The following is a 24,975-nucleotide window of genomic DNA, read 5'->3' as shown; positions in this document are numbered from 1 at the left end:
AAAAACCACGCTCATTATGGAATGTCTAGAAATTAGAAATACTGGGAGAAAAGATCCTCTGTTCCTTCTCCATAAAGAAAACCACTATTCATCATTTGTCGTATTTCTTTCTGGTCTTTTTAGAAAATGTAGTTAAGACTATCGGTTTTTAAAAGGAGGTGATCTATTCGTCTGTGCTCGGACTGCCTGACCATCTAGCTTTCTGGGCTACTGCCCCCTCCCCAGGACCCTTCCCAGCCACATGCAGGGTCCTGAGAACCAGGACCTCTCCAGGACCAGAGATGCCTCAATTTCTCACCCCTCTGCCTGCCCTTCTGCTGCTCGGAACTCCTCCAGTCCGCTGTCTCCTTCTTCCATCTTACACGCCCCACCTGCCAACGATGTCCCAGCAGACTCATCTCCCAGAACTCCCACTAGCTCAGACAGCACCTCTGTGGAAATGAGTAAAAGATGAGGCCACCTCCATATGGGGCCATATCATCGCAGGGCACATCGCTTGTCAGTGGAGAAACCTGGATGTCAGCCCCCAAGCCCCACCTCTGTTGGGTTCCTTGTGGAGAGTCTGGCCTGTGATAACCGTATCTCATGTGGACCTTGTGACCCCACCAAACCTCCCTCCAGATTTTCAGCTCCCCTGCAAACTCCTGTCCTCATGGAAGCTAGAGGGGAAAGTAGCCATCCCTCAGTAATTATCACCGTTATCACATATTACTGTGCAGAGCGTGCCTCCCTCCGAGGGCTGGGATTAACGTTAGAGCTAAATGTTAGCGCGGGAAGGGACACTGAGGTCCAGAGAAGTCCCTTGCTAGAGGTCACGAGGCTGGTACAGTCCCCAGGACTTCCCCTGCCTGCCCTGAGCCTCCTCCCACTTAGAAAAAAACCACAACAGCTCCTTCCCTCTGGCTGGCCCCCACTGGGAAGTCCAAATTATTCTCCAAATCATAAATCCTCTTTATTTTGTAATGAATTCCAGGCAAAATGCACAGGGTGTTTCTGTCCATCCGATGCCACTCATTCCCCAAGCCCCCCTCTTCTCCTATTGTAGCGCTTATCTGAACCCCGGGTTCATTTGGTCCCCACCTTCAATCCTTTCGGGCCTGGACTCTTTTTTTTTTTTTTTAAGATTTTATTTTACTTATTTGACAGAGAGAGAGAACGCAAGAGAGGGAACACGAGAGAGGGAACACAGCAGGGGGAGTGAGGGAGAGGGAGAAGCAGGCTTCCCGCGGAGCAGGGAGCCCGATGCGGGGCTCTATCCCAGGACCCTGGGATCATGACCTGAGCCGAAGGCAGACGCTTAACGACCGAGCCACCCAGGCGCCCCTCAGGCCTGGACTCTTAAAATAGCCTATGATTAGGAGTTTAGAGAGGGCTGCTCCAGGGCACCCCCCTTCTCCCCACTGACCCCTTTCACTGTCCCACCCTGCTCCTGCAGGAAGCACCCCCCTCGGCTCCAGGGACCACCATGACCGAGGCCGGCTGGTGGAAGCTGACCTTCCTCCGGAAAAAGAAATCAGCTCCCAAGGTGCTGTATGAGATCCCCGACACCTATGCTCAAACGGAGGGCAGCGCCGAGGCCCCGAGGCCCGAGGGCGGGGGCCCCAACGGCAACTTTAACACCCGCCTGGAGAAGATTGTGGACAAGAACACAAAAGGCAAGCACGTCAAAGTCTCCAATTCGGGCCGCTTCAAGGAGAAGAAGAAAGTCCGGGCCACGTTGGCAGAGAACCCCAACCTCTTTGACGACAGGGAGGGCAAAGGACAGTGAGGGGGGCCAAGGAGGACGCTGACACCTCCCTACTCCTGCCGTCAGCCGGATCTGAGACAGGAGCTTGCCACGCCGGCCTCCTTGGCCATAGCTGACGCTGTGGGGGCAGTTGATGCCTGCTGGCAGGAAATGGCTGGTTTTAGGTTTGTATTTATGTGCCCCAGCTTTCTGGAAGGTCTGGGTTCTCCCAGGGTCCCCCCACGTCCCCCAGCACGTACAAAGGCACTCCAGTCCAAGGATGAAAAGTCCCACCCAGGAAGGACAGCCCTCCTCAAAGTCGTGGCGCCGGCAGGGAGGTGGGCATGGCGAGGGACAGAGAGAGGGGGCGGACAGACTTCGCCTCCTCCTGGGTCAAGGGTGAGTTGACCTTGACAGGGTCAAGGGTGACTTTCGATTGCTGCTCCCACAACTGTTCCCTGGACCAATTCTGAACGTGACTTTTCCTGAAGCCACATGATGGGGTGGTTTCCTGGAGCTGGAGGAGGCGGAGACCCTGAACTTGAGCTCACCTCCTACCACAAGAGGGAAACTTCCTGGAACTTTGCCCCCAGGTGTGTAGGGAGAGGAGGTCACTGGCACTCTGGGGGGGAGGGGTGCTGCTGCAGAAATCCAGGTGAGGGACCCCATGGGTTCCTGCACACCTCCTCAAAGGGACACTGCACTGGCTCATGGGTCCAAATTCGGGGAGCAGGTAGGGAAGCTGTGGTAGGACCTAAAAGCAGTCAGCTCTCTTCTCCCCTCCTACTGGTATTTAAGAAGGACAAGCCCCAGAGATGAGTCCTGGAGCTTTGAATTTTGTTTAAAAAAATAATAATTGTAGGTTTCTCTCTTTGTAATAAACAATGCTGCAAAAGCAGAGAACCTATTTATGCTTTTGTCTTACATTTCCCGAGGACTGTTTCTCATGCCTTTATTCCCTGCCTCTAAGTGAAGTGCTCAGGGTTCCTTTCAAGCGTCAGGAAGGACCCCCAGGGGGTGCCTGGCTGGCTCAGTCGGTAGAGCACGTGACTCTTGATCCGGGGGTTGTAAGTTCAAGCCCCACATTGGGTCTATAGATTATTAAAAATACGATCTTTTTTATTAAAAAAGAAAGGGGGTTGTCAGTATAAAAATACAGCAAAGGAAGAGGCTAGTTTCAGCTCAGTGGTCAACAGAGAGACCATCAGGGGCTCTAGAGAGTGGAGGAGACCTTTGGTGACTGACCCCACAGTTGCGGGGGTTTGGTTTAGGATCAGGACTCAAATTCTTGTTCCACCGCTTAGTAGCTGGGTGATTTGGGGAATACTTTTTTTTTTTTTTGAGAGAGAGAGAGCATGAGAGGGAAGGGGTCAGAGGGAGAAGCATGCTCCCTGCTGAGCAGGGAGCCCGATGCGGGACTCGATCCCGAACTCCGGGATCATGACCTGAGCCGAAGGCAGTCGCCTAACCAACTGAGCCACCCAGGCGCCCTGGGGAATACTTTTTTTAAAAAACGTTCTCTGAACTTCCAGTTCCTCTTCTGTAATAATATGTATTTCGTGGGAATGGTCAGTATTAAGTGCCCCATAAGCAATCCTATAGTAGGTGCTCAGTTAATATTGGTTTCCTCCCCCTTCCTCTATTAAGGAACTCCACCATAGCCCACAGCTTCTGGTTAAGGAAGAGGAAAGAGTGTGCTCTCTGTGCTGTTAGATCCAGATCTTTCTCAAGCCCCAGGAGCTGGGAGCTAGAAAAAGATTGGACACATCTCTGGAGCTCTTGGAGGGAACAGGGAGAAACCAAGGTGGCCACTAAGCAATGTGGTCCTGCAGCTTCCAGGTCAGTTCCTTGCAGGCTGTCGGGCCACCCCACCCCAGGGAGTGTTGCTCAGGAAATTTATTACCAAAACAAACAGACCCGTACAAGGGGACCTTTGTTGGGTGGCCTCACCCAGGCCAGGGGGAACTCTGAGGATGAGTGAGGGACACCAGGAGCTGGAGGGAGGGAAGGCAGGCTGGTTCAAGCATGCCCAAGGCCTCTTCCCCTATCCCTCCCACCACATAGAACTTTCTAGGGTCCGTCTGATTACCCAATCCATAAAATGTCCCATGGAGGAGCTGCCTTCCCCCCTACTCTAGCCCTGTCCACTGTGAATAGCCAGGGTTTGCAGAGAGCTTACAATGGACCAGGCCCTGTGGCAAGTACTCCATGAGGTTCCTTGGTCAGTCCCCTCATCACCCGAGACAGGTGCTGTCATTATCCCCAATTTCCAGCTGAGTTGAGGCTGGGAAGTGAAGCCACCTGCTCGCCACAGTGGAGCTGGGACTGAAGCCAGAGCTGGCCTATGCAACGACTGCTGCCCACAGCCCCCTCCACGCTTGATTCCGCCTCTGCTCGGGGGATGGGAAACTGAGGCTCGGAGCAAAGAAAGCAGTCCAGTCACCTTCTGCAGAAGGGGAGGTAGGGTGGCAGAGGGTAATGCCCGGGGCTCGGAATCCTGATTCTGGCACCAATGGGGGAAAGCTAACCAGCTCGGAGGCTGAGTGTCCTCTGAGACACCAGACCAGAGGGGCCTGCCACGTCAGCCCATCCTGAGGTTCCTTGACGGAGGTGGTGGCTGGGAATGAGGCTGGGCCCTGGGCCACCAAGCCCGGCTTCTACCCAATACTGGCACCACACGGCCACCATTACCCCTCTTGGGTGAGAGGGTCTACGGCCCCTCTGCCTGGTGCGTGAGATCCTGCTCCAGCCTTTAAGTGATGTCCGCAGGAATCTTCCAGGGAAACCCCCACATATATCCCTAAGCTGGGAGGCAGGGGGTGGGTGTGCGCTAAAAGCCAAAGGGCAATCTGGCTGGCCAGGGAGTCGGAGGGAGGCAGCTGCAAGCTTTCATGAGGCCAGAGGAGGAGGAACCGAGAGTGCAAATATGGGCAGGAGCTGTGAGAGGCTACGGGTTATCGGCCACAGTTTCACTGGGACACGACCCAACAGGGGGATGGGGGAGGCAGGAGGGGCCGGCTCCAACTGGCCTGCACTGCCCAGGAGGGGCCAACCCTGGGCGGCGGGCTCCCCCTGCTGGCCACCCTACCTCTAGGAAGAGGAGGAGTGAGGTGGGAGGGGTCCCTTAAACCCCCCAACTTCCCTCCTTCCTGGGCTGGTGGGGGATGGGAGGATGTGACCAGGCCAGGTCGAACATTAATGTCACACACGGCTGACGAAGTTTTATTACAGACTTGGCACAGTGATTGTCAAAGAGCAGGAAAGGGACAGCTGAAAGCAGGCTCAGAGCTGGGGGGTGGGGGATACAGAGCTCCTAGTAACGGGACAAGGTACAGAAGGGCACCCCAGCACCCTCTCCTTCAGTGGCCACAGGGTTAGCATTGTGCCCTCCTGCACTTGGTCTTACGAGGGCGATCAACACCGAGAGGGCCTCCCTTGGAGGAACCACCTAATGGCAGACGCTGAAGCAGAGCACACACCCACACAGTGGAATGAAACCGTGTACAGACTTGGCAAGTTCCATGCCAACACGTACAAATAATAGTTCTTGGATCCTGGCTTAGTCACAGCAAACATTTACCCAGCCTGGCCTGTAGGCCATTCATTTAAGTTGTCCTTGTCACCAGACTTGTGCTCAAGGAGTGTGCAAATACAGTTCAGCCCAGCCTTGATGAAGAATCCAGTGGTGAGGGTGGGAGGTCGTTTGTTTGTGGAAGTTGGGGACAATGCATCCGGTCACTGGGGGGGTGGGGGCGCTTATTAAATGCAGAATGGGATTCATGGGTCTGAGGTGGGCTCCCAAGTGGTGTTGCTGCTGGTCTGTGGACCACACCGAGTAGATCTAAACCCGGGGTCTCAACTTTTGGCTGCACAGAATTCCCTGGGGAGCTTTTAAGTTTCCCAAAGTTCAGACCTCACTCAGACCAGTGAAATCACGTGTGATTAAAGCTCCCTGGGTAAGTCCAGGATGGATGAAAACCTGTGTCTCGGAGTCATCATCCATAGAGGTGGGGAGTTGGTGAAGGGGATGCATGAGTAGTCAGAAAGGTATCATCTCTATAACAATTTTATACCTGGAAAATGAAATATACATACGTATGTGTATATACGCACATACGTAGCTCTCAGAAACAAGTATGTAAAGTAAAGCTTGATTGAAATCTGCCTGGCTCATAGGCACCAGCACATGAATCCCTTCTATAACACTCCTGACTACCAGGGATCGAATACTTCTGGAGACACTTGCTACCTGACAGTCCACTCCCCCTTAGGCAGCCCTGGTTGTCTGAAGTCTCTCCCCGAACTGAGAGAGGAAAATCTATGTTCATGCAACTCCCACCTCTGGGTTCTTTGGAGCTCCAGAGAATACATTTCATCTCTTTTCCACGTTGTTGTGCTTCAGATAACGGGAGGCAGTTATCAGTGGGGTACAGGGCTATAAAAATACCCTAGTCGTAAGTAAGTTAATGAGGTTTCCTTTAGTTGCAAGCAACAGAAAGTGATTCTGGCTAGTTCAAGCCAAAAACTTCCTTTAAAAAACAAACACCAAAACAAAACCAGGGATAATGGGTATTTTGAGGCAGGAGGAGGAGTTACACAGCCCAGACGTGGGAAGGCAGGATCCAAGGTCACTCCGGGAGTTACAGGAACAGCACCTGGAGGCTTGCTTCTTGGCTGCCATCGCCACTGTAGGACTTAGCTACAACGCCTCTCATGCTCTGGGTCTCTCCATTTCAGATTTCAAATTGTTGACAAGAAAAGGACGGATCGGCCAGATTGGCTCAGGTGCTTATGCTGGAACCAGTCAGCTTCGGGCAGTATGACTCAATCATACCCTAGTGGACAGGGCCGCCGGGGGCCCACCCAGGGTCTCTAGAAAAGGGAATCACACCAGCTACTACCTCTAGAGGGAGCTATTCCAATAAATCATATTCAAGGTCAAGAAAATAATTACGGGATTTTTTTTTTTTCCCCATTTGTGATTCTCTACACCACTGTTTATGCTCCACTAGACTACCTACTTGAGAGCCAACTGAAAATACAGAATTCGGAGCTTGAACTCTGAACAGCCTTAAATATAAGGGGTGGGGAGGGAAATGGGCTGAGTTTAGAAGGGTCCCACTCGCCATCCCACACCCTCTCTTAGCACCCGGCCCCAGCTCCAATTGGTGCCAGCAGATTGGGAGTCAGGGCGCAAGTCTCTCATAGAGCCAGTCTTCCTCCCCACGGTGGGTCATGGACCCCAGAGGGGAGTCTTCTGTTGGCAGGCCCCGCCGAAAGATGATCCGGTCATGCAGACGATTGGTTTGGCCTTGCCAGAACTCCACCACTCGCGGGTACAAGACGTAGCCACCCCTTCAAGGAGAGGCAGTGGGTTTGGTGCTCTGTGCATTTTTCCAGCAGGTCACCCCCCGGTCCCCACCCCAGCCCATCTCAGGGCCCCTTGAAGGAAGCTGCTGGGATGAATCCAAAGAGGATTCCTGGTGGGGGCTGGGGGGAGTAGATCTGTAATTCTGCAGATAAGAGTGGTTTTGAGTAAACATGAGGGTTCTGGGGCCCCTGTCTGGACGACCACCAGATATCACTCACCAGTACTTTGGCTTTGGCACCTCTTGTTCTCGGTAGAGCTGCTCCAGTTCCTCATTTTTCTTTCTCAGATACTGTCCAGGGGAAGGAAATAGAGGAAGGCCCGGACCGGGTCAGTGATCACTTAATAACGATTTACTAAGCATGTGCTGTGTGCCAGGCACTGGGGACGCAGGTGAGCAAGGGAGGCTGGCCTCTCTCCTCTGGGAGCACAGTCCAACCAGAGGGTCAGACAAAGGAAGCCCATTTCCCCCTCTCCCCCAGGGAGACCATCCTTTCGTTTTGCTGGAGAGACAGGGCCCTGGCACCCCCAGGGGACAGCTGTTGGGGGATGAGCTAAGGCCCCTGCCACCCAGAGAACTAAGGAGGAGCCCAACTCACCTCCCGATCAGGGATCACAGAACTCTGGCGACTGACCACAGCCCCAATCTGGCTGCTCTTGGGGCGGGAGTGAAAGTAGCACTCAGCCTCCTCTTCAGGCAGCTTCTTCACGGAGCCCTCCACGCGCACCTGCTCAAGGACGGCCCTGGCTAGATGGCATTCAATGCCATCTGCCCTCCCCACCAACACAGGCCCCCTTCCTCTCTTTCTTCCCTTCTCCACTGCCTCACCACTGCTGGCTCCAACTAGACCAGCTCATTAAGAGCTATTTGAGAGGCAGGCTGTTTGCCCAGCCTGGGGCCCTCCACTGGGCGCATCCATAACGAGGCCCAGGCCGTCCTGGGAATGCTCACTCACCTGACGGTTGAGGGGCTCCCAGTAGAAGACAAGGGAAGCAAAGGGATTGGAGTCCTGGAAATGAAAGAGAATTCACAGTCGGCCATCCGAACAGCAGGGAGAACACCTCCACCATGCAGAAAGGAGGCAGGAAGTCTGCAGCATGCAGGCCGGCAGGGGATGCATTCACTGTCACATCTCATTTAAACCCTCAAAGGTATGCCTACTCTTACAGGGGTGGAGACAGACTCCGAGAGGTTAAGGAACCTGCCCAAGTTCACACAGGAAGTGCTAGAGCCGTGCTGAAAACCTAAGCCAGATGGACACCAAAGTGAGGCTTGCCATCTCTCTCATCCATAGATTTGCAAGTCCTCAGAAATGCATCTGCGGCCGGCATGGACTCGGGGAGTCCTTTGGATTCATGAATCGAATGTACACTAAGTATCAACTCTGGGCTTGACACCATGAGAGGTGCCGGGGGGACAAGAGGGGTACACCGGACGCAGCCTCTGCCGCCACAGAGCTTACTGGGTGTTTAGCAGAGGAGACAAATACCCATCACAGAAGCACACAAACAAATGCACACTTATAAACTGAAAAAAAGGCAGAAAGTAAAGTTACGAGTTCCCACGAAGGTGAACAGCTGATGTGGCATGGGGATCGAGGACTTTCCCGAGGAGGCAACACGGGGGCTGAGGGCCAAAGGGACAGGAGCTACTTAGGGAAGCAGATGACGGAGGCAGCGTGGTCAGAGAGAGCACTCACTCATGGCAAAGAGAAGGGCAAGTGCCAAGGCCCACAGGCAGGATGGTGCCTGAGCACAGCCAGCAAGTGGGCTGGGGCGGGGGTGGCACCAGAGGGTGATGAAGTAAGCCAGGGCTGGCCCCTGCAGGCCCCTTACCAGCTCTTTTCCCTTCCGACTCTCGAAGTTAGTGAAGAAGCGGAAGCCGTCCTTGCCAAAGCCCTTCAGCAGCACCATGCGGGCAGAGGGTTTGCCGTCTCTGGGGCAAAGACCAGAGCGTGTGGTCAGAACCCACATCACTGTCCTTGCTACCACCCCTCTCCCCAGGTGCTCCCCTGAGCTCCCCACACCTGTGCCCCCTTATTCTGCACTGTCTGGGCATGCAGGCTACCCATCCCCCCCCACCCCCCACCCTGGGGATTTGTCCTAGAGGTGCATGTATGACATTGCTGCCTGGGACCTGTTATGGACTGAACTGTGTCTCCCTAAAATTCTAAGTTGAAGCCCTAACCCTCAATGCCGTTGTATTTGGAGATAGAGCTTTTAGGGAGGTAATTAAGATTAAATAAGGTCATAAAGGTGAGACTCTAATCCAATAGGCCTGGTGTCCAGAAAAGATATCTATGTCTCTCTCTCTCCTTCCCCCCACCCCCCCCCCCCCCCGCTCTCAGCATGCATGATGGAAAGGCCATGTGAGGACACAGCAAAAAGGTGGCCACCTACAAGCTAGAGAGGCCTCACTAGGAACCGATTCTGACAGCACCTTATCTTGGACTTCTAGCTTTCAGAACTGTGAGCAACTAAATCTCTGTTGGTTACACCTACCAGTCTGCGGTATTTTATTTTGGCAGTCCTAGCAGGCTAACAAGGCTCTCAGGGTGGTGACCAACAATAACGCAATCAGCCAATGCTTAGTGATCATAGAAAGGGTAGTTACATTAGGACCTCTGCTCAGAGCTCTGGGGGGTATCCAGGGGCACAGTACCAGAGCCCTGCCTTCAAGGCTGACACTTTTTTTTTTTAAAAGATTTTATTTAGGGGCGCCTGGGTGGCTCAGTCCGTTAAGCGTCTGCCTTCGGTTCAGGTCATGATCCCAGGGTCCTGGGATCGAGCCCCGCATCGGGCTCCTTGCTCAGGGGGGAGGCTGCTTCCCCTCTCCCCCCTACCCCCACTCGTGCTCTCTCTAGCTATCTCTCTCTCTCCGGACGCAGCCTCTGCCGCCACAGAGCTTACTGGGTGTTTAGCAGAGGAGACAAATACCCATCACAGAAGCACACAAACAAATGCACACTTATAAACTGAAAAAAAGGCAGAAAGTAAAGTTACGAGTTCCCAAAAAAAAAAAAATTTTTTTTTTTTTTTTAAGATTTTATTTATTTATTTGACACAGAGAGACACAGTGAGAGAGGGAACACAAGCAGGGGGAGTGGGAGAGGGAGAAGCAGGCTTCCCGCAGAGCAGGGAGCCCGATGCGGGGCTCGATCCCAGGACCCCAGGATCATGACCTGAGCCGAAGGCAGACGCTTAACGACTGAGCCACCCAGGCGCCCCTAAATAAAATCTTCTATAAAAAAGATTTTATTTATTTATTTGAGAGAGAGTGCACGTGTGCTTGCAAGCTGGGGGGGGGGGCAGTGGGAGGAGCAGAGGGAAAGGGAGAAGCAGACTCCCCACTGAGCAGGGAGCCCGAGGCGGGGCTCAATCCCAAGAACCTGAGATCATGACCTGAGCCGAAACCAAGAGTCAGACGCTTAACCGACTGAGCCATCCAGGCGCCCCAAGGTCTTACACTTTAATGAGGGGGGGACAAGAGTTGAATAACAGCCTACTGGAAGAGGTGTCTCAGGGGTATATGATTGTCAAATAAATAATACAGCCGAGCACTGTGCTAGATTTCAGGAGAGGGAGAGAGCTTTATGGAGAGGTTCCAGGAGATGTAGCTCTTAAAGGACAGATGGGAATTGGGTAGATGGGGAGATAAGGGAGACAAGGGTTCTGGGGGTGAGTGCATTAGGGGCAGAGATGAATGAGGCACTACATTTTATTACTGAAGTGGCATTAAGTGAAGTCTGATCTTTGGTTTACAGATAAGGACACTGAGGCCCAGAGAGGACAAGTAACTTGTCTGAGGCCACACAGCATGTTAGTAACACAGCTATAACCATAAATTTGCATTCCACCAAGTTGAGAGCTTCCTAAGTTTCCTACTTCACCTGTACCCACCCACAGACGGGCCCACAGCTATGCCCACCTGGTGCAGGTAGCCAGACACATGGCATTGGCCTCCCCTATGTCAGGACACTGGACAGCCTCTTCAAACCAGGCAGCAAACTGCTTCATGGGGTCCAGGGAGGTCAGCTGAGTCTCCTCAAATGCCTGGGAAAGGAGAGTTTTATTTAATAAACACATATAATTCTTACTGTGTATGTGGTACTACCCAGGAAGTAGATTCTGCTAGCTCTATTTTACGGGTGAGGACAGAGGCATAAAAACGTGGCGTAACTCGCCAGGTCCCACAGTAGTGATGGATGAATCAGAGTTTCATGTCATGAGCGTCAAACCTCTCACTTGGGGAGCATTAAAAAAAAAACAAAACCCATATTCCTGGGCTCCACCCCCACAAATTCTCAGTAGGTCTGAGGTTCAGTGAAAAACTGCATGTTTAACAAGTATTTCTGGAAATGCTCACACACAACTAGATTTAGAAACTGCAACTCCGGCCTCAATTCCAAAAAAGTTCTGTTGGTTTCTCCTCTGAGGAGGGAAAAGGAAAAGAACTTCTCCAAAAGGTAAGGGAAAGGACTGACAGCAGTGAGATCTAGGAGCTTTCTCCTCCCCTCCCTCCGTGAGTCAGTACCCCTCCCCCATGTGTTACTTATCAAATATTTAGAAGCTGATTATCACTGTTCTAAGCACTTTGCAAATACCAAAGTCCACACCATCCCTGCGAGTTAGGTACTCACTTCCCAGGTGAGGAAACTGAGGCCCAGAGAGGTTGTTATTGACCCAAGTGATGCACCCCGTGAGTGGCAGGATCCCACCCCGGGTCGCCTGCAGAGCTCGCGCTCTCACCCACTGCAACCCGCTGCCTGTCTTCATCCTTGTTTCCCCAGAGCCCTTCCTCCCCCATTGGTTGCCTTGGCACCCCCTTCTCCTACGGGGTGACCCCAAACCCACCCCATGGGGTTCCTCCCCTCGCGGGGTGACTCGGGGACCCCTCCCAGCGGGAGGCCCTGCCCCGGTGGCCGCACCTCTCGGTCCCCGCGGTAACTCTTGCGCATCGGGCCCAGGTCCATCACGCCACCGCCACCGCACAGGTGGTGGAGGTAGCGGGGCCACTCGGCAGGTCGCCCGAACGTCACGGTGACGCCTCGCAGCCCGCACGTCATGAGGCCGCCAGCCACGTGACCCGGCGGCGCCCAGCGCTGGGTTCCGTTGGGTTCGGAACCAATTTCTCAGCCCGGGAGTTTACCCGGGGGAAGGAAGAATTCGCCAGTCGCCAGGCCCCGCTAACAGGTCCTAAGTCTTCGGAGCCAATGGGAGCTCAGGGTCGGAGGAGGGAGACAGGCGCGGAGAGGCCATTGGTTGGAGCTGTCCGGGAGCGAGGCCAATTAGAGCGAGAACGGAGGAACCCAGCGGCCAATGGGCGGCGCCTCCGGGGGCGGGAGCAGAGAGACAAGGAAATGCTGTCACCGCCGTTAACACGCACGTGGAGGTTTGTTAAAGGTATAGGGACTGCAGCCGCCCAGGCGGGGGGCGGGGAATGAGTCGCTGGGGGCTTGAGGGGAGTGGTCAGTGTTAAGTGGCTGGCCCCCAGCAGGTGCCTGGAGGCGAGCCTAGTGCAGGAAGTACCCCCTGGGGGGGAAGCCTGTGGGCTGGGAAAGGACAAATGGAAAACGGAATTAGGGGCCAGACTCTGAGGCAAGGTGATGGGGAGACACAGAAGGAGGGGCAGTCCGTTTGGGGGAAGAAATTGGGGCTGGAGAGTGGGAGAGGTTGAAGTGAGTTGTGGATCACACAGGATAGGTGCTGTGTATTGTGCGTGAGTGTATGGGCGGGGGTTCTCTGGAGTTGGGGGAGTGGGGCGAGATGCAGCGGGACCAGGAAGAGACTGTGGGGTGGGAAGGAAGCCTGCTGAATGGAAAGGGGGAAAGGGAAATTTGGGATCAAGCCATCCCAGACCAGAGCCATCTTCCTTGTGCGGCTCTGAACTCCTCTCTGCCTCATTTCTTTAACCCCCGGGTCAGAGCATGCTGCTCCCTTTGCCCATGGTTTCTCCTTTCCTGGTGCAGCGGAGTTCACACTAGCCAGTGTCTGGTAGATGGAAAGGTTGCCGCTGCCCCACCTCTCCCGGGCCTCCCTCATCTTAGCCGGGTTTCCCCCTTCTTCACATTTTGTCCTTCCTAGTTAGTTGGAGTCTGGTTCCTAGGTAATGCCAGCCATAGCTGAGGGCACAGGGGAGCAGGTGGCTGTGGACAAAGGGCTGAGACGTGGAAAACCTACCAGTGCCCATTCCGGCTTTGGCCTGGCTGGGGCAGCCTTGGGTCAAGTCCTCTCTGTAGTCCTGGTTTCCACCAACATCAGGAAGGGGAGCTGCAAGAGCCATCTAGGCAGGCACCCCAGGACTGTGCCAGGTAAGGGGAACTTCCTGTCCTACCCAGGTCTCTGCATTACCAGGTGTTAAGCTTCATAAAGCCCTGCATTAGATACCTATCATCTTTTATTATATGGATGTAGCTTGAGCCAAATGGAATCTGGAAGACCAATTTGCTGCAATGAAATAATACATGTCTCAAGGCTTAATGATGTTGATCTATGGATTCTCCACTGGTTGGAATTTTTTTGCTGCATCGTTTTCCTCCATCAACATGACTGAGAGAGTTGACTGGACTTACTGTCTTGTTGAGGTTCTTTCCACATGTGAACATTGCTGTTCTTGGCTCCTCCCAAGCCCCTGCACTTGGACCTGTGTAAGCGTAATTAGTGCCCTTCAACACAGATGATTTGTTCATGGGGCCACACTCTTAGCACTCCTGGGCTATGCTACCCTGGACCTGGGATGCTAGGGCACCAAAACTAGGATCATTTGAATAGTTTGCTTTAAAGCCAAGAGATCAGTTAGTATTTATTCATTCCGTAGACATTTGTTAACGACTTTTTAAAAAAAGATTTTATCTATTTATTTGTCAGAGAGAGCACAAACAGCGGCAGGCAGAGGGAGAAGCAGGCTCCGCACTGAGCAGAGAGCCCGACGTGGGGCTCCATCCCTGGGATCATGACCTGAGCTGAAGGCAGATGCTTAACTGACTGAGCCACCCAGGCGCCCCTGTTAAAGACTTCTTTTTTACCAGGCACTGAGCTAGGTCTGAGAATACTAAGATGAAGAAGGTGACATGCTTCCTGCCCACAAGGGGTTTGTAGTCTACAGGGGAAGCAAGTCTGAAGGCTGAAGGGTTACAGGGACTTTAACAGATACTTCTATGAAGAAAAGGGGAGCAGAAATGAAAAAGTGGTAGGGGTCAGACGGTCAGAAAGCCTTCGGAAAGGGAGGAGACATTTGATTTGTCTTATTGAGTGTTTGCCAGATGGACAATGGAACGGGCATGCCAGGAAGAGGGAACAATGTGGGTAAAGGCGCGGTGTGTTAGGGAAATGTGGAACAAACAGCTTGGTTCTCCTAGAGCAAGATGGCGAGGTGGGCAGCAGGCCGGCCTAAGAGGGGGGGCTGATGATCGGACAGGTGGAAAGGGCCAGGCTTTTAGACAATGATTCTGGTTGGTTTTTTTTTTTTTTTTTTTTTAATCCTTCTTGCTATTGTTGAACCAGAGTATCTAATTTCTGTTTTTTTAAGACCAGATGGAGAGAAAAAGTACTAGATTCCGACAGCCTCTCCCATCCTCGGCGATTAGCAAGGAAGTTTGCAATTTGTTGCCTTTTTAGATTTTTCCCTTCTGCCTTGAAAATAATAAGTAGGCTTGTGTTGTGCTTTTCTGCCTAGTGGGATTTGGTGTCTGGATCACAAAGCAGCCCCACAGCGCAAAGGAGAGAGGGGCCGGCCTTGTTGCTATCGCTGAAGCCCCTCAGGGGTTTTGTCTGCGTGGGAGAAAGGAATGTTTTATTGTTACTGCTTTTTCCTAAACACTTTGCCACCCTCCTCCCTTCCCTGACTTTGTAAAATTATTAATCTTTTCTCCAGAGAGTCTTAAGTGAATAGAAAATGTGTGGTAATGCTTCATCGTGCAGAAGAGGTACCCTGGTTTCTCATTATGAAACAAAAGGGCTGTGTGTGGGGTTGGGCACTGGGCCTTGCCTGTCTTCTTCCCATGTTTTTGCCTTTTTGTTCTTAAGTCACCTTTTCGTCTGTTTGTATTTCACTTGGATCTTAGTGACTGGGGACCTGGCTCTGGTGACAGAGTGGCTGGTGGGCTAGGGAGGGCGAGGCAGGGGCAGGGAGATGTCGAGAGACACGGCAGAAGCTGGGAGCTGGGAGCCGGGAGCCTGGTGCCGGAGTCTGGGACGGGGCCGGAGGCAAATCCACTCACCGGGATAAGCTGAGGCATCACGGGTGGCGCTGTTGAAGTGGGGGCATGTTGGAGGAGGAGGTTTGGGGGAAAGAGGAAGCCGATCAGACCTGTTGAGTGTGAGGGTTTATGGGACATGCATGTTTGGCCAGGTTTGATCACAGGTCTGGAGCTTAGGGGAGAGGTCTAGGCTGATGAGACTGGGCTGGGCATCATGAGCCCCCGAGGTGGCACCTGAAGCCATGGGGCAGGATGAGAATGTCTGAGAAGAGGGTCTGGGAAGATTAAGGAGGATGGGCGGGGGAGGGGAGAGGCCCAGGAAGGTGGTAATGATGCCAGTGAAATGCAGCCTTCGAGGAGGCCAGCGGCAGGCCAGAGAGGTGTGCTGGGGGCCCGAAGCTCAGGCACTCCTGAGCCCAGCCTTGGGGTGCACTCAGGACACACAGAAGGGGGAGTACCTGGTGCTCTGCCAGGAGCTACCTGAGCCCTGAGTACTATGGTTGTTGGGGCGCCCAGATGGGAGCCGGGTCCTCAGAGGCTTGTAGTGGGATCTGGAGGAGGCTGACCCTTCCCTGAGGGGCCTGCCTGTGGTTGTGGGGTTAGCCCCTCTCACGACCCTTGTGTGGGCCCACAGATCACTTCCCAAATGCATCCTTTCATTTTCCGCCCCAGCCCTTGTTAGAAGTGCCTTCCTGGGAGGGACCACATCCCTTACTGTCTCTGGCTCCTTCTCAAAATCCCGGCCAGGAAATGCTCTTCTGTAATGTTTATGCATAAACTGCCTTCGTTAAGCTTCTCTGTACCTGGATGCCAGGCTTGGTGAGTGGGCCTTGGGGCCTGGTGGGGGCCGGGCTGAGTGTTTCCGTGGGCTGGAGGGATGTTAGGCTTTCCAAGGCTGAGAGGGGTATTAGGGCATCCGTCTCAGTCTCAGCCCTGGCTGCCTTGGTAATTGGGGCCACAGGCAGAGGGAGGGAGCCTGATGGGGGGTTCCCAGGCAGAACCCAAGGAATATGACCTGGCGGCTTCTTAGTTTCCTTTGAGAAATCCTGGTCAGTCCTGGCTTTTGGCCTGACCCCTGGTCACTTCTCATTTCCTCTCACCCAGGCCTATGATGAGCCAGTGTTTGACTCTCCTCCTCAAGCCCCGATTCTCTGCCCTATCCCACCGTGGTTTGCTTTCTTTTCAGCCACCCCTGTTCTGTAATCCATCTTCCCAGGCTCACTTCCTGCCCCTTCCTCGCCCTCTTCCTCTTGGAAACCCAGCTGCCACCTGTCCCAACATGACTGCAATTCCTTTAGTGACTTTATCCTAGCCCCAAAGACCTTGGTCAGGTCACAAGGTCTCCCAAGGCAGTGAGTCCCCGGGTGAGGGTCCCTGGAATCCACCACCATGTAGACCTCAGCCACGTTCCGTCAGCCACGAGCCCCTGATGGAGTCCAGGGACCTGAGAGGCTGCGGGTGGGTCTTGGTCAGACTCAAGTGTGGGGCCTCAAAGGGCCCTCAGAAGGTGATTGTGAAGATGGACTGAGGAGTTTAAAGGAAGTCTGAGCTCTATTTGCTGCCTTGTTTGTTTGTTTGTTTTTTAAAGGTATTTTGCCTGGAATTGCCTTCAGGAGGGAGGATCTCAGAAAGGAGGAACCCAGCCCCCTTTCCTTCCAGGCTTGTAATCCCAGTATCTGGGGTCAAAGAGCCGCAGTGTTGAGCATCACTAAGCAGACAGGAGGGTGCGGTGAGGGGTGACCTTGGGGCAGATGACCCTGAGGAGGGGGCAGGGCAGAGGAGGGAACTTGGGCAGGATGGCCCCCACTCTTGAGCTGCTGGGGGTGGCCTGCTCCCAGATCTTCAATCAGGGCCTAGCAGGTGTCCTGGAGACGCCTCTGGCCTGGGGTGAGCTGGGGCCGCATGACACCATCAACAGCTCCCTGCCCCCGCCCCCCCCCCCCCACCGCAATTCTCCAGTAAACCATGGCTGGATTAAGGCAGAGGAGGGCTCCCTTACCACCAGTCTCCCTTCTTTGCTCATGCCATCACCCGCACCAGGCAGCACTCTCCCACTGCCTGTCTGCCTCAGGCACCCCATGGGAGGCAGAGGTAGTCAGGCCTAACTTGGAACCTGAGTATCTCACTGGAGAAGGGAAATCCGAGTGCCAATAGGCACTTCTGCTCGCTGGGGGCTGGCCCCCTCATCACCAAAGGTTGCCCGGGAGTTGGGTCAGTTTCCGCACATGAAGCATAAAAGCACATGACTGGAATCAGCTCTCAGGAGAGGATCGTTCTTTGCGCAGAAGAGCAAAGCTAAAGGGGGGAAATGTGGCAAAAAGTGGGCAATGTGCTAACGTTCCCCTTCTCTCCGTCAATCCCAGTTCAGAACACAGCAAAGACACTTTTCCAGTCGCGTAACCCACACGTGAGGGAGGGAGAGACACTCCTCACGTCTCCCCCCTGCCCGGGCAGCGATGAGATAGAGGACTGATGGAAGTTGGCCGAGAGGCTTCTGTGCCGGGGCAGATGCAGCTGGAGGTCTGGTTTCCCCCAAAGGGCTTATGTGTAGTGATCAGGGGCAGAGAACCTGTGATCTATCTGAGATCATAACCTTTTTATTTCTTTAGATGTGAGGGTGGACTGGCTCTGAGGAAAAGCTGCTTGCTCGCCAAGGCAGGCCACCAGTGGCAGAGGACCCAGAGTGAGGGAGTGGAGAGCTCAAAACCAAGCCTGGCCACTCCTGCGCGGCGCAGCGACCCTCGCTGTGTCCCTTGGAGGTGAAGAGGCATGTTGTTAAAAGGAGAAAGCACATACTGTTCTGTGACTCACCTCTCCCTTCAGCCCAGATGCTCTTCCGGCCCCGCCAGGTTTAAACACGTGCACCCACGTCCTCCTCAGAGCTCTGCCCACCCCCCCCCACCCCCAAGAGCCCCACCAAAATTTCAGAGGTGCCGCACTTGGGCTGGCCTGTCTGGGGTGGGGGACGGAAGAAAAACACAATCCGTGGTCGGGGTCCTCGCCCGGGGAAAGCTGGGCTCCCAGCCCTCCACCCTGGGAACGGATCTTGGCCTTAGGGAACTGCCTTTTCTCCAGACTCTCTAGCCTCCGGGGAGTGATGAAGCCAAGGGCCCTCTGGCTCTCTCTCTCCCACAGTTGTTGCTAAAAGGTTCTGAGGCCAAAGCCTTCCTCCCGGGGCTGGGGAGTTGAGCAGAGGAACTCTCCCGCTCGTAAGGAAGGCATTGCTGTGCCTCGAGTCTGCAGGCAGAGTGTGTGCCAGCTTTGATTCCCGCAAAACTGGCTCACAGAAGCAGCAACGCCTGTGCTGGGCCCTGGCCCGAGGTCCCACCTGGGGGCTCTGGGGGCTCGTGCCGACGCCAGGAGGGCCAGGTCGGCCAGGTCCTGCCTCGGTCCCCGTGCGGACTGCTGGGAGAGGCCAGGGCTCCCTCTTCTGGAGTCCCCTTCTCCAAGCTCTCCGAGGTGAGAGAGGAAAGAAGCTGCACCACCAGGTTGCAGATTTTGCCTCAGGCAACTAAATTTATTAGCAAGAAAAAATTTTTGTCAGCCCAGTGCTGACCAACAAAGTACATCGTTAATAAAGGATAACAAATCTGTCACTTAATTCATAAAACATACCTCAAGCAGTTACAACTAAAAATAAAGTTGGATTTTTGTTTAATTTAAAAGCCTCAAAAATAACAAGCAATATGTTTTTAAACATATAGTAGACACAATTGTCCATTATACAATATACACTGTACACAAGTAGGGCTGGGGCCACAGCTGGGGTGGGATGAGGGGGAGAGGGAAGGGGTCAGGAGGTGAAGGTGTTTTTATCTGGATCCAGATTCGAGTTGAAATGCTGTGTCATTTAGAAAAGAGAATTGCTAGAGTGAGAAAAAAAAAATCCGTATGCTCTTCATTGCCCCCCAAACCCTAAACTGAAGCAGGCGTGGGGGAGGTGAGTAACGAGGACAGGAAGAAGGGAGCAATTAAATAAAACTTTAAAGCACACACAATACACAGTGTTCATCATCTGAAGTAGAGTATAAGGCAACGTTCTCCATAGAAAAAGAGGGCATCGGTGGGTAGCTTGACTTTTTAAATAGAAAGTTGGAATGTGCTGGAGGAGAGCTGTGGCAGGGCTGGGCATGTGGAGTGGAGGCAGCCCCGTGAGCCTCTCCGGGGGGAGGGGGGTGCCAGTGGTGCCCTGGGGGCAGGGTCCCAGGGCATCCGAGGTGGCTGGTGGGCTGGGGAGGGGTGGGAGAGAGAGAGAGAGACATGGCACAATGCGACTCCGGCAGTGTTGGGGGAGAGGACTGGGGGGGCTCACTTTGCTCCTCGACGGAGTGAAATTCATGTTTTTCCTTTGGAAATAAGGGTTCCCACTCGTCCTGGTTTAGAACGTCTCATTGGGCACGGCCAACGTCCACGGTCTGGGCAGGCCGGGAGCTCGAGGTGAGAGGGGAGGGCCGGGGCGGAGCCGAGGGGCTTGAGAGGGAGGCGAGTAGGGGCAGCGGAGCCCCTTCCTGGGGGGACAGTCGCAGAACAGAAGGGAGGGGCCGACGGCAGCCCGGGGACCTCCTTTCCACCAGGGGCCCAGGCAGGACGCAGATGAGGGACTGTGTCTTCGGGGCCTCCCGCCTCAGTTGGCCTTACAAGTTCTTCGTGACCAGGTGGGTCTTGTAATGCTTGGTGAGATGGTCACTCCTCATGAAGCGCTTCTGACACTGGGCACACTCGAAGCGTTTGTCCCCTGGGAAGACAAGATGCACGTCATTTGGAGCCCACGTGCAGACACTGTCCCAGCCGACGAGGGAGGGGGTCACCCCGTAAAGCTGGCACCGCCATCCTGGTCTACCCACCTCCTGCTTACACATCCGCTCCCTACGGTCGACTCACGCAAACCCTTCGGCAGTTCTCGTTTCTCTGCGCCCCCGTGTGACGTCACTTCCCCGTCTCCTTTGTTCCCATCCTCCCTCCCCTGCCTGAAGCGCCCCTACGTGGGCCCCTGTACCTGCACGAGGGCTCTTCCTGTGTAGGGAAGGCTATCACCTGCTTCCTTCTGATCTCCGTCCCTGTGACTAACCCTGGCTCCATGTCTTCCCCCTGCGAGGAAAGCCCCACTCCTCGCTGGCCTGCCACTGCTGTTCTGAGTAGTGACTCTTTAGCCCCGGGGCGAGGGGGCAGGATCTGCCTCCCTCCCCTGCCCCCCACCGGCCAAGGACTTTGGCTTCGGGTCGTGTGCCCCATCCCCAGTCCCAGGACGGCGGTCCCAGGACAGGGGTCTGCTCACGGACGCCCTCGCTCTAGCAGCGGTTCTCAAAGCGTGTGCTGGGGGCCGCCGGAGATTCCCGCAGCAGTGCTTGGTGGTAGACGGATGAACGTTTTTCTATTTTATCGTTCTCTATTTGCCAGTGCGTTAAAACATGTAACTATGATATCAAGCCTGCGGGGTCAAACACATGGCACTGGACACAAATGAGTAAAAACAGTGAAATGATGTGAGGGAAGTCATTTGGCAGATACTAGCAGGAAAGGCAGTGTGGGGAAGTGATTAGGAGTGTGGACCTGGGACAGAGCGCCTGGGTTGAACCCAGCTCCACCTGTCACTAGCTGGGTGACCCGGCCACCTCTCTAGCCCTCAGTAAAACGGGCACAATCAAAGAGCCCTCCCCACAGAGTCGTTCAGAGGATTAAATGAGTTCATGGGTAAAAAGCACTGTACGGTGCTTGGCCCTCTCCACCAGGGCTTGTTAAATAAGTAACTCTGCGGCTCTGGCGGGAGTCGTGGAGGCTGGGTCAGGGAAATGACCTCCGTCTGGGAAATGCTGCAGTAAAGGACTGGCTTGAAGGGATTTCCTGGGTCGTCCTGGCCCCCCTGAGAACAGTCTGTGGCTCTTGCTCAGTGGGGCAGCTCGCCGGCAGGGCCAGGAGGCGGGATGCTGCTGCAGGCAGCGGAGGGGTGCGGGCCGGAGGGGGCCGCGGGGGCGGGCGGCAGACCTGTGTGCGTGCGGGCGTGCCGCTGCAGCTCGTCGCTCCGGGTGAACCTCTTTCCACAGAAGAACCAGTTGCAGACAAAGGGCCGCTCGCCGGTGTGCAGGCGCACGTGGGCCCGCAGCAAGGACGTCTTCCGGAAAGTCTTGCCGCAGTCGGGGATATGGCACACGTGCTTCTTCTTGCCCTGCTCTCCGGACCTGGGAATTGGGTTGAGGGGCAGGGACGGAGGGAGTGGGAAGCCGAGAAAGGGAGGAGGTAGAAGATGGAGGCAGGACAGGATGGAGAGAGGATGCGAGGTCAGGTCCGAGGGCACAGGAAGGGTGAGGAGGACATCCCCTTTCCATCTGTGTCCCAGAGAAGGGCTGGGGGAACAGGCATGTGCCAGGCTGGTGGTCTGGACTACCCCCAGCCCCACGTTACCTCTTGTCCCCATCCTTGCAGTTGGGACACGTGCAGGCCATGCGGCGCCGCTTCTCCCCAGGCTGGGCCTCTCCAGCCAGGGCCTGCTCCATCTGCAGCTGGATCTGGGTGGGGCTTAGCCCACTGATGGTCAGGTTGTTCCCGGAGACGTTCTGCACCGTCAGCTGCTGCTGCCCTGTGGGGCAGAGGGGGGCCCAGTTGAGGGTGCGGAGGCCGGATGCCCTTCTGCCCTCGATAAAGGTGGTCGTGGCGGCAGCTCCTATTTCTGTGAGGCTCTTATGTGCCACATACCATTTTCAAGGCTTCAAATGTATTAACTTGCTTAGCCTTCACAACTCCATAAATCAGACACCATTATCCCTCTTTTATAGTTGAGGAACCTGAGGCTCAATAACATATCAAGGCCACAGCTAATCACTGGTAGGACCTGGATCTGAACCCAGGCAGTTGACGTCACGGTCGGTGTCCTGAGTCACTACACTGCCCACGTGACTTCAGTGGGGAAAGTTCCTGTCTTGGCTTGTCTTGGAGTGTTTCTTTGGAAACTCCTCTAAGCTCAGGCTCTCAGGAAGGTCTCCAGGGATTTTTGGTACGAAGAATGAGAAACCAGGACAAAATCAAATCTTCTACGACTTGCATAAAGCCATTCCCAAGCAGGGGGAGTGTCACTGACCTAACACTGGTGTCTCTCTGAGTGGATGCATCCCATGTCCCTAACCCAGACGCACAACACGTTAAGTGCTGTAAACTCATTTAAGGATGAAAAGAGGAGATTTGGAGAGCTTCCACTGCCTTGAAAAGTGCTCTTCACCCAGTTAAAGAACACCCTGCTAAAGTGCAAGGAACCATTTTTGCTACGCAGCTACGGTGTACCCTTGATTGTGTGCAAGGCGCTTTCGCACTGTAAATACTAGCCAATATAACTACCGAAACGAAGTACAGGACAAGCCATTCCCGCTGCCAAAGGCTCTGTCCTCTCCTTCCCACCTTAACTCAAGGCTGTCTCCTTCTAGAAGACTTCTTTCACGTCCCTTTACCTGGAACCTCCCTTGAACATCTCCCTCGTGTCTGTACCAAATTAATCTGCATGTGTATGTTAGCTGGAGTTTTCCTGAGTACATCTTATGTCTCCATCATATTCCAAGATCTTCAGCTGTCAGGTGGGGCCAACACGTGTCTTAGATGATCTCACAGGGCAACTGTAAGGACATGCTCTTAAGCTAGAAGGGGCCAGGCAAATGATGGGCAGTGTCCTCGCTGCGGTGACTGGGAACCCCAGGCTGGCCCACAGTTCTCATGGGCAGGACAAACAGGCCCGATGCCCACACCCTGGCTCGGGGGCCCTGCCCTCACCGCCGGTGCTGGTGATGGTGACAGGCACGCCCTGGACCTGGACACCGTTGATGCTGATGGTCTGCATGGCCTGGGCCGCGGCCGCCAGTTGCGCTGCATTCAGGCTGATGATGCTCCCGGCGGGGGCGATCTTTGGCAGGGGGCGCTCTTTCCGGAGGATGGCGGCCGAGTGCTTTCTGCTGGTCCCACTCAGGTGGGGAGCACGGGACGCAGGGCTGCTGCAGGTGCTGGCAGAGGGGGCTGCGGCTGTTGCTGGGGGGCCGTCCTGGACAAGGACCGTCTGCACCTCACCGGAAGGCGTACGGATGTAGACCTGGAAGGGCCGGAGGGAAAGGGTCAGTGCCCCAGGACAGACTGTGCCCCATGCCCCCACACCTTTGAATGCAGTGTCACCGCCCTCACCGCCCAAGTGGGAAGTGGGGGCGCCTCTTGGTCCACCCAAGTCTTCTCCAACTGGCCCAGACCTACATTCACACTGCCGATGGCGTCCCCGTACTAAAGTAGCAAAATGCTGATTGCTGATTGGAAACCAACGCTGAATTTACTTAGCATGGGAAAATACAACGCCAGCCCTCAGAATTAGAGAATTAGAAGGCAGCGAAATGGTGACGTCAGAAAAGATGCACCGTGAAAGACCACCAAACAAATGAAAACAGCTCTTAGGAGGCACGACTGATGAGAAACAGTTGTTCCCACCTCAGATTGGCAAAGATGGAAAAATAAAATATAATGCTCACCGTTGGTGAGACAGAAGGGAGACAGGCACTTACTCTTACATCAGGAGCGGGAGTATAAGGTGGTCTAGGCTTGCCGGAGGGAAATTTGGGAGTGTGTCTCAAAAGGCGTCAAGATATGCACATTAGAGCCTGAATGGGACGAGGAGGGCTTTTGTGGGGCAGTGATGACAGTGGCCGGCCCGGGTGTCGCCGGCCCAGCAGGCTGAGGAGCGTGTCCACGTGGAATATATTAAGGCTAAAGGAAGCGAGGTTTCTCACTGTCAGAAGAAGGTTACAAATACGGAAAGGGAGAAACTAGAATGAAGTGTGTGGCACTAGATAGGAATCAGAGGTATTGTGGCAACTCTTGGGTTTCGATATAAAGACAGAAACTAGATATAAATGTGTGTATATCTGTAGGTGTACATGTGTGTGTCCATACCTATGTCTATATATCCAGGCATTACATGTGTGTACATATATATGTATGTATATTTATATATAGTTCTTGGCTGTGTCCACTGAGAAGGGCTGGGAGCAGCAACGCTCCAGGGGCAATGAGCTCACCCAGCACCCGGGTTTCAGCTTCTAAATATCATGTTCCACTAAAAGGAACCAGGGCTCCTTGGAGAAAAAAACTGATTCCAGGTTTGGGGGCAGGGAGAGTACAAGAAGAGATGGGAACATCTGTGGTACCAGCAAGTAAGAAGGTCCTCAAGGAATGGGGGCACCACGGGGAAAGGACACAGGAACCAACTTGAGGGCGCTCCCACTGGCCAAATGGGATAACTTGAACATCAAAATCTTAATACTAATGGATTACAACCCACTGAATAAAATGGGAACCTAATAGTCCCTATTGACATAAACAAACGGAGAAGAGAATGACATATTTAAACAACCATTACTGCACTCTCCAAGAACGGTCGATCCCAGGGCTGGGGCTAAGAAATACGAGGAATGAAGCACTGACACCTGCCACAACAGGGGTGAAGCTTGAAAACACTACTACTAAGTGAAAGAAGTCAGTTGCAAAAGATCACCTACTGTCAGATTCTATTTATTTATTTATTTATTTATTTATTTATTTATTTATTTATTTTTAAGATTTTTTTATTTATTTATTTGACAGAAAGAGACACAGTGAGAGCAGGATCACAAGCAGGGGGAGTGGGAGAGGGAGAAGCAGGCTTCCTGCTGAGCAGGGAGCCCGAT

The 24,975-nt window shown here is 54.0% G+C and overlaps 3 protein-coding genes and 1 long non-coding RNA gene across 6 annotated transcripts in view; 2 read left to right on the top strand and 2 right to left on the bottom strand.

The window, feature by feature from the left end:
- Positions 1-1,335: 1,335 nt before the first annotated feature.
- On the top strand, positions 1,336-2,783 carry PRR15L (proline rich 15 like). The gene has a single exon (XM_032429003.1). It carries the CDS (start codon positions 1,466-1,468, stop codon positions 1,766-1,768), a length of 303 nt encoding a protein of 100 aa, XP_032284894.1. The 5' UTR covers positions 1,336-1,465; the 3' UTR covers positions 1,769-2,783.
- A 2,123-nt stretch (positions 2,784-4,906) lies between these two features.
- PNPO (pyridoxamine 5'-phosphate oxidase) lies at positions 4,907-12,291 on the bottom strand. Its single transcript, XM_032429134.1, has 7 exons — positions 12,023-12,291; positions 11,023-11,147; positions 8,931-9,030; positions 8,051-8,104; positions 7,694-7,822; positions 7,316-7,386; positions 4,907-7,081 (listed from the first exon to the last, which is right to left on the bottom strand). The coding sequence occupies exons 1-7, from the start codon at positions 12,158-12,160 to the stop codon at positions 6,913-6,915; spliced, it is 786 nt and encodes a 261-aa protein (XP_032285025.1). The 5' UTR covers positions 12,161-12,291; the 3' UTR covers positions 4,907-6,912.
- A 132-nt stretch (positions 12,292-12,423) lies between these two features.
- Positions 12,424-24,975, top strand: part of LOC116647475 — a 30,846-nt gene continuing 18,294 nt past the window's right edge. For 2 of the 3 annotated variants that reach the window (XR_004302342.1, XR_004302343.1), the window contains exon 1: positions 12,424-12,497. This is a non-coding gene — a long non-coding RNA (uncharacterized LOC116647475). Of the gene's footprint in view, positions 12,498-12,871; positions 13,406-24,975 lie in introns of those variants that run through there. The other variant, XR_004302344.1, reaches the window with a different exon arrangement.
- SP2 (Sp2 transcription factor) overlaps positions 18,295-24,975 on the bottom strand; it is a 25,386-nt gene continuing 18,705 nt past the window's right edge. The window contains 4 exon segments of the mRNA XM_032428880.1: positions 18,295-20,027; positions 21,275-21,468; positions 21,692-21,866; positions 23,045-23,357. Of these exon segments, the coding sequence (XP_032284771.1) occupies positions 19,927-20,027; positions 21,275-21,468; positions 21,692-21,866; positions 23,045-23,357 (783 nt within the window). The 3' untranslated portion in view covers positions 18,295-19,926.

Source organism: Phoca vitulina, unplaced genomic scaffold, assembly GCF_004348235.1.
Source record: "Phoca vitulina isolate PV1807 unplaced genomic scaffold, GSC_HSeal_1.0 scaffold40, whole genome shotgun sequence".
Classification (NCBI taxonomy): domain Eukaryota; kingdom Metazoa; phylum Chordata; class Mammalia; order Carnivora; family Phocidae; genus Phoca; species Phoca vitulina.
The sequence above is the reverse complement of the archived record's forward strand: the minus strand, read 5'-3'. Positions and strand labels throughout refer to the sequence as shown.

Coding starts and splice junctions, on each gene's coding strand:
- PNPO (XM_032429134.1), bottom strand. CDS start 12,160: ATGACGTGCGGGCTGCGAGGCGTCACCGTGACGTTCGGGCGACCTGCC. Junction 11,148..12,022: donor GTTACCGCGGGGACCGAGAG/GTGCGGCCACCG, acceptor CTCCTTTCCCAG/GCATTTGAGGAGACTCAGCT. Junction 7,387..7,693: donor CTGTGATCCCTGATCGGGAG/GTGAGTTGGGCT, acceptor TCCCCTGGACAG/TATCTGAGAAAGAAAAATGA.
- PRR15L (XM_032429003.1), top strand. CDS start 1,466: ATGACCGAGGCCGGCTGGTGGAAGCTGACCTTCCTCCGGAAAAAGAAA.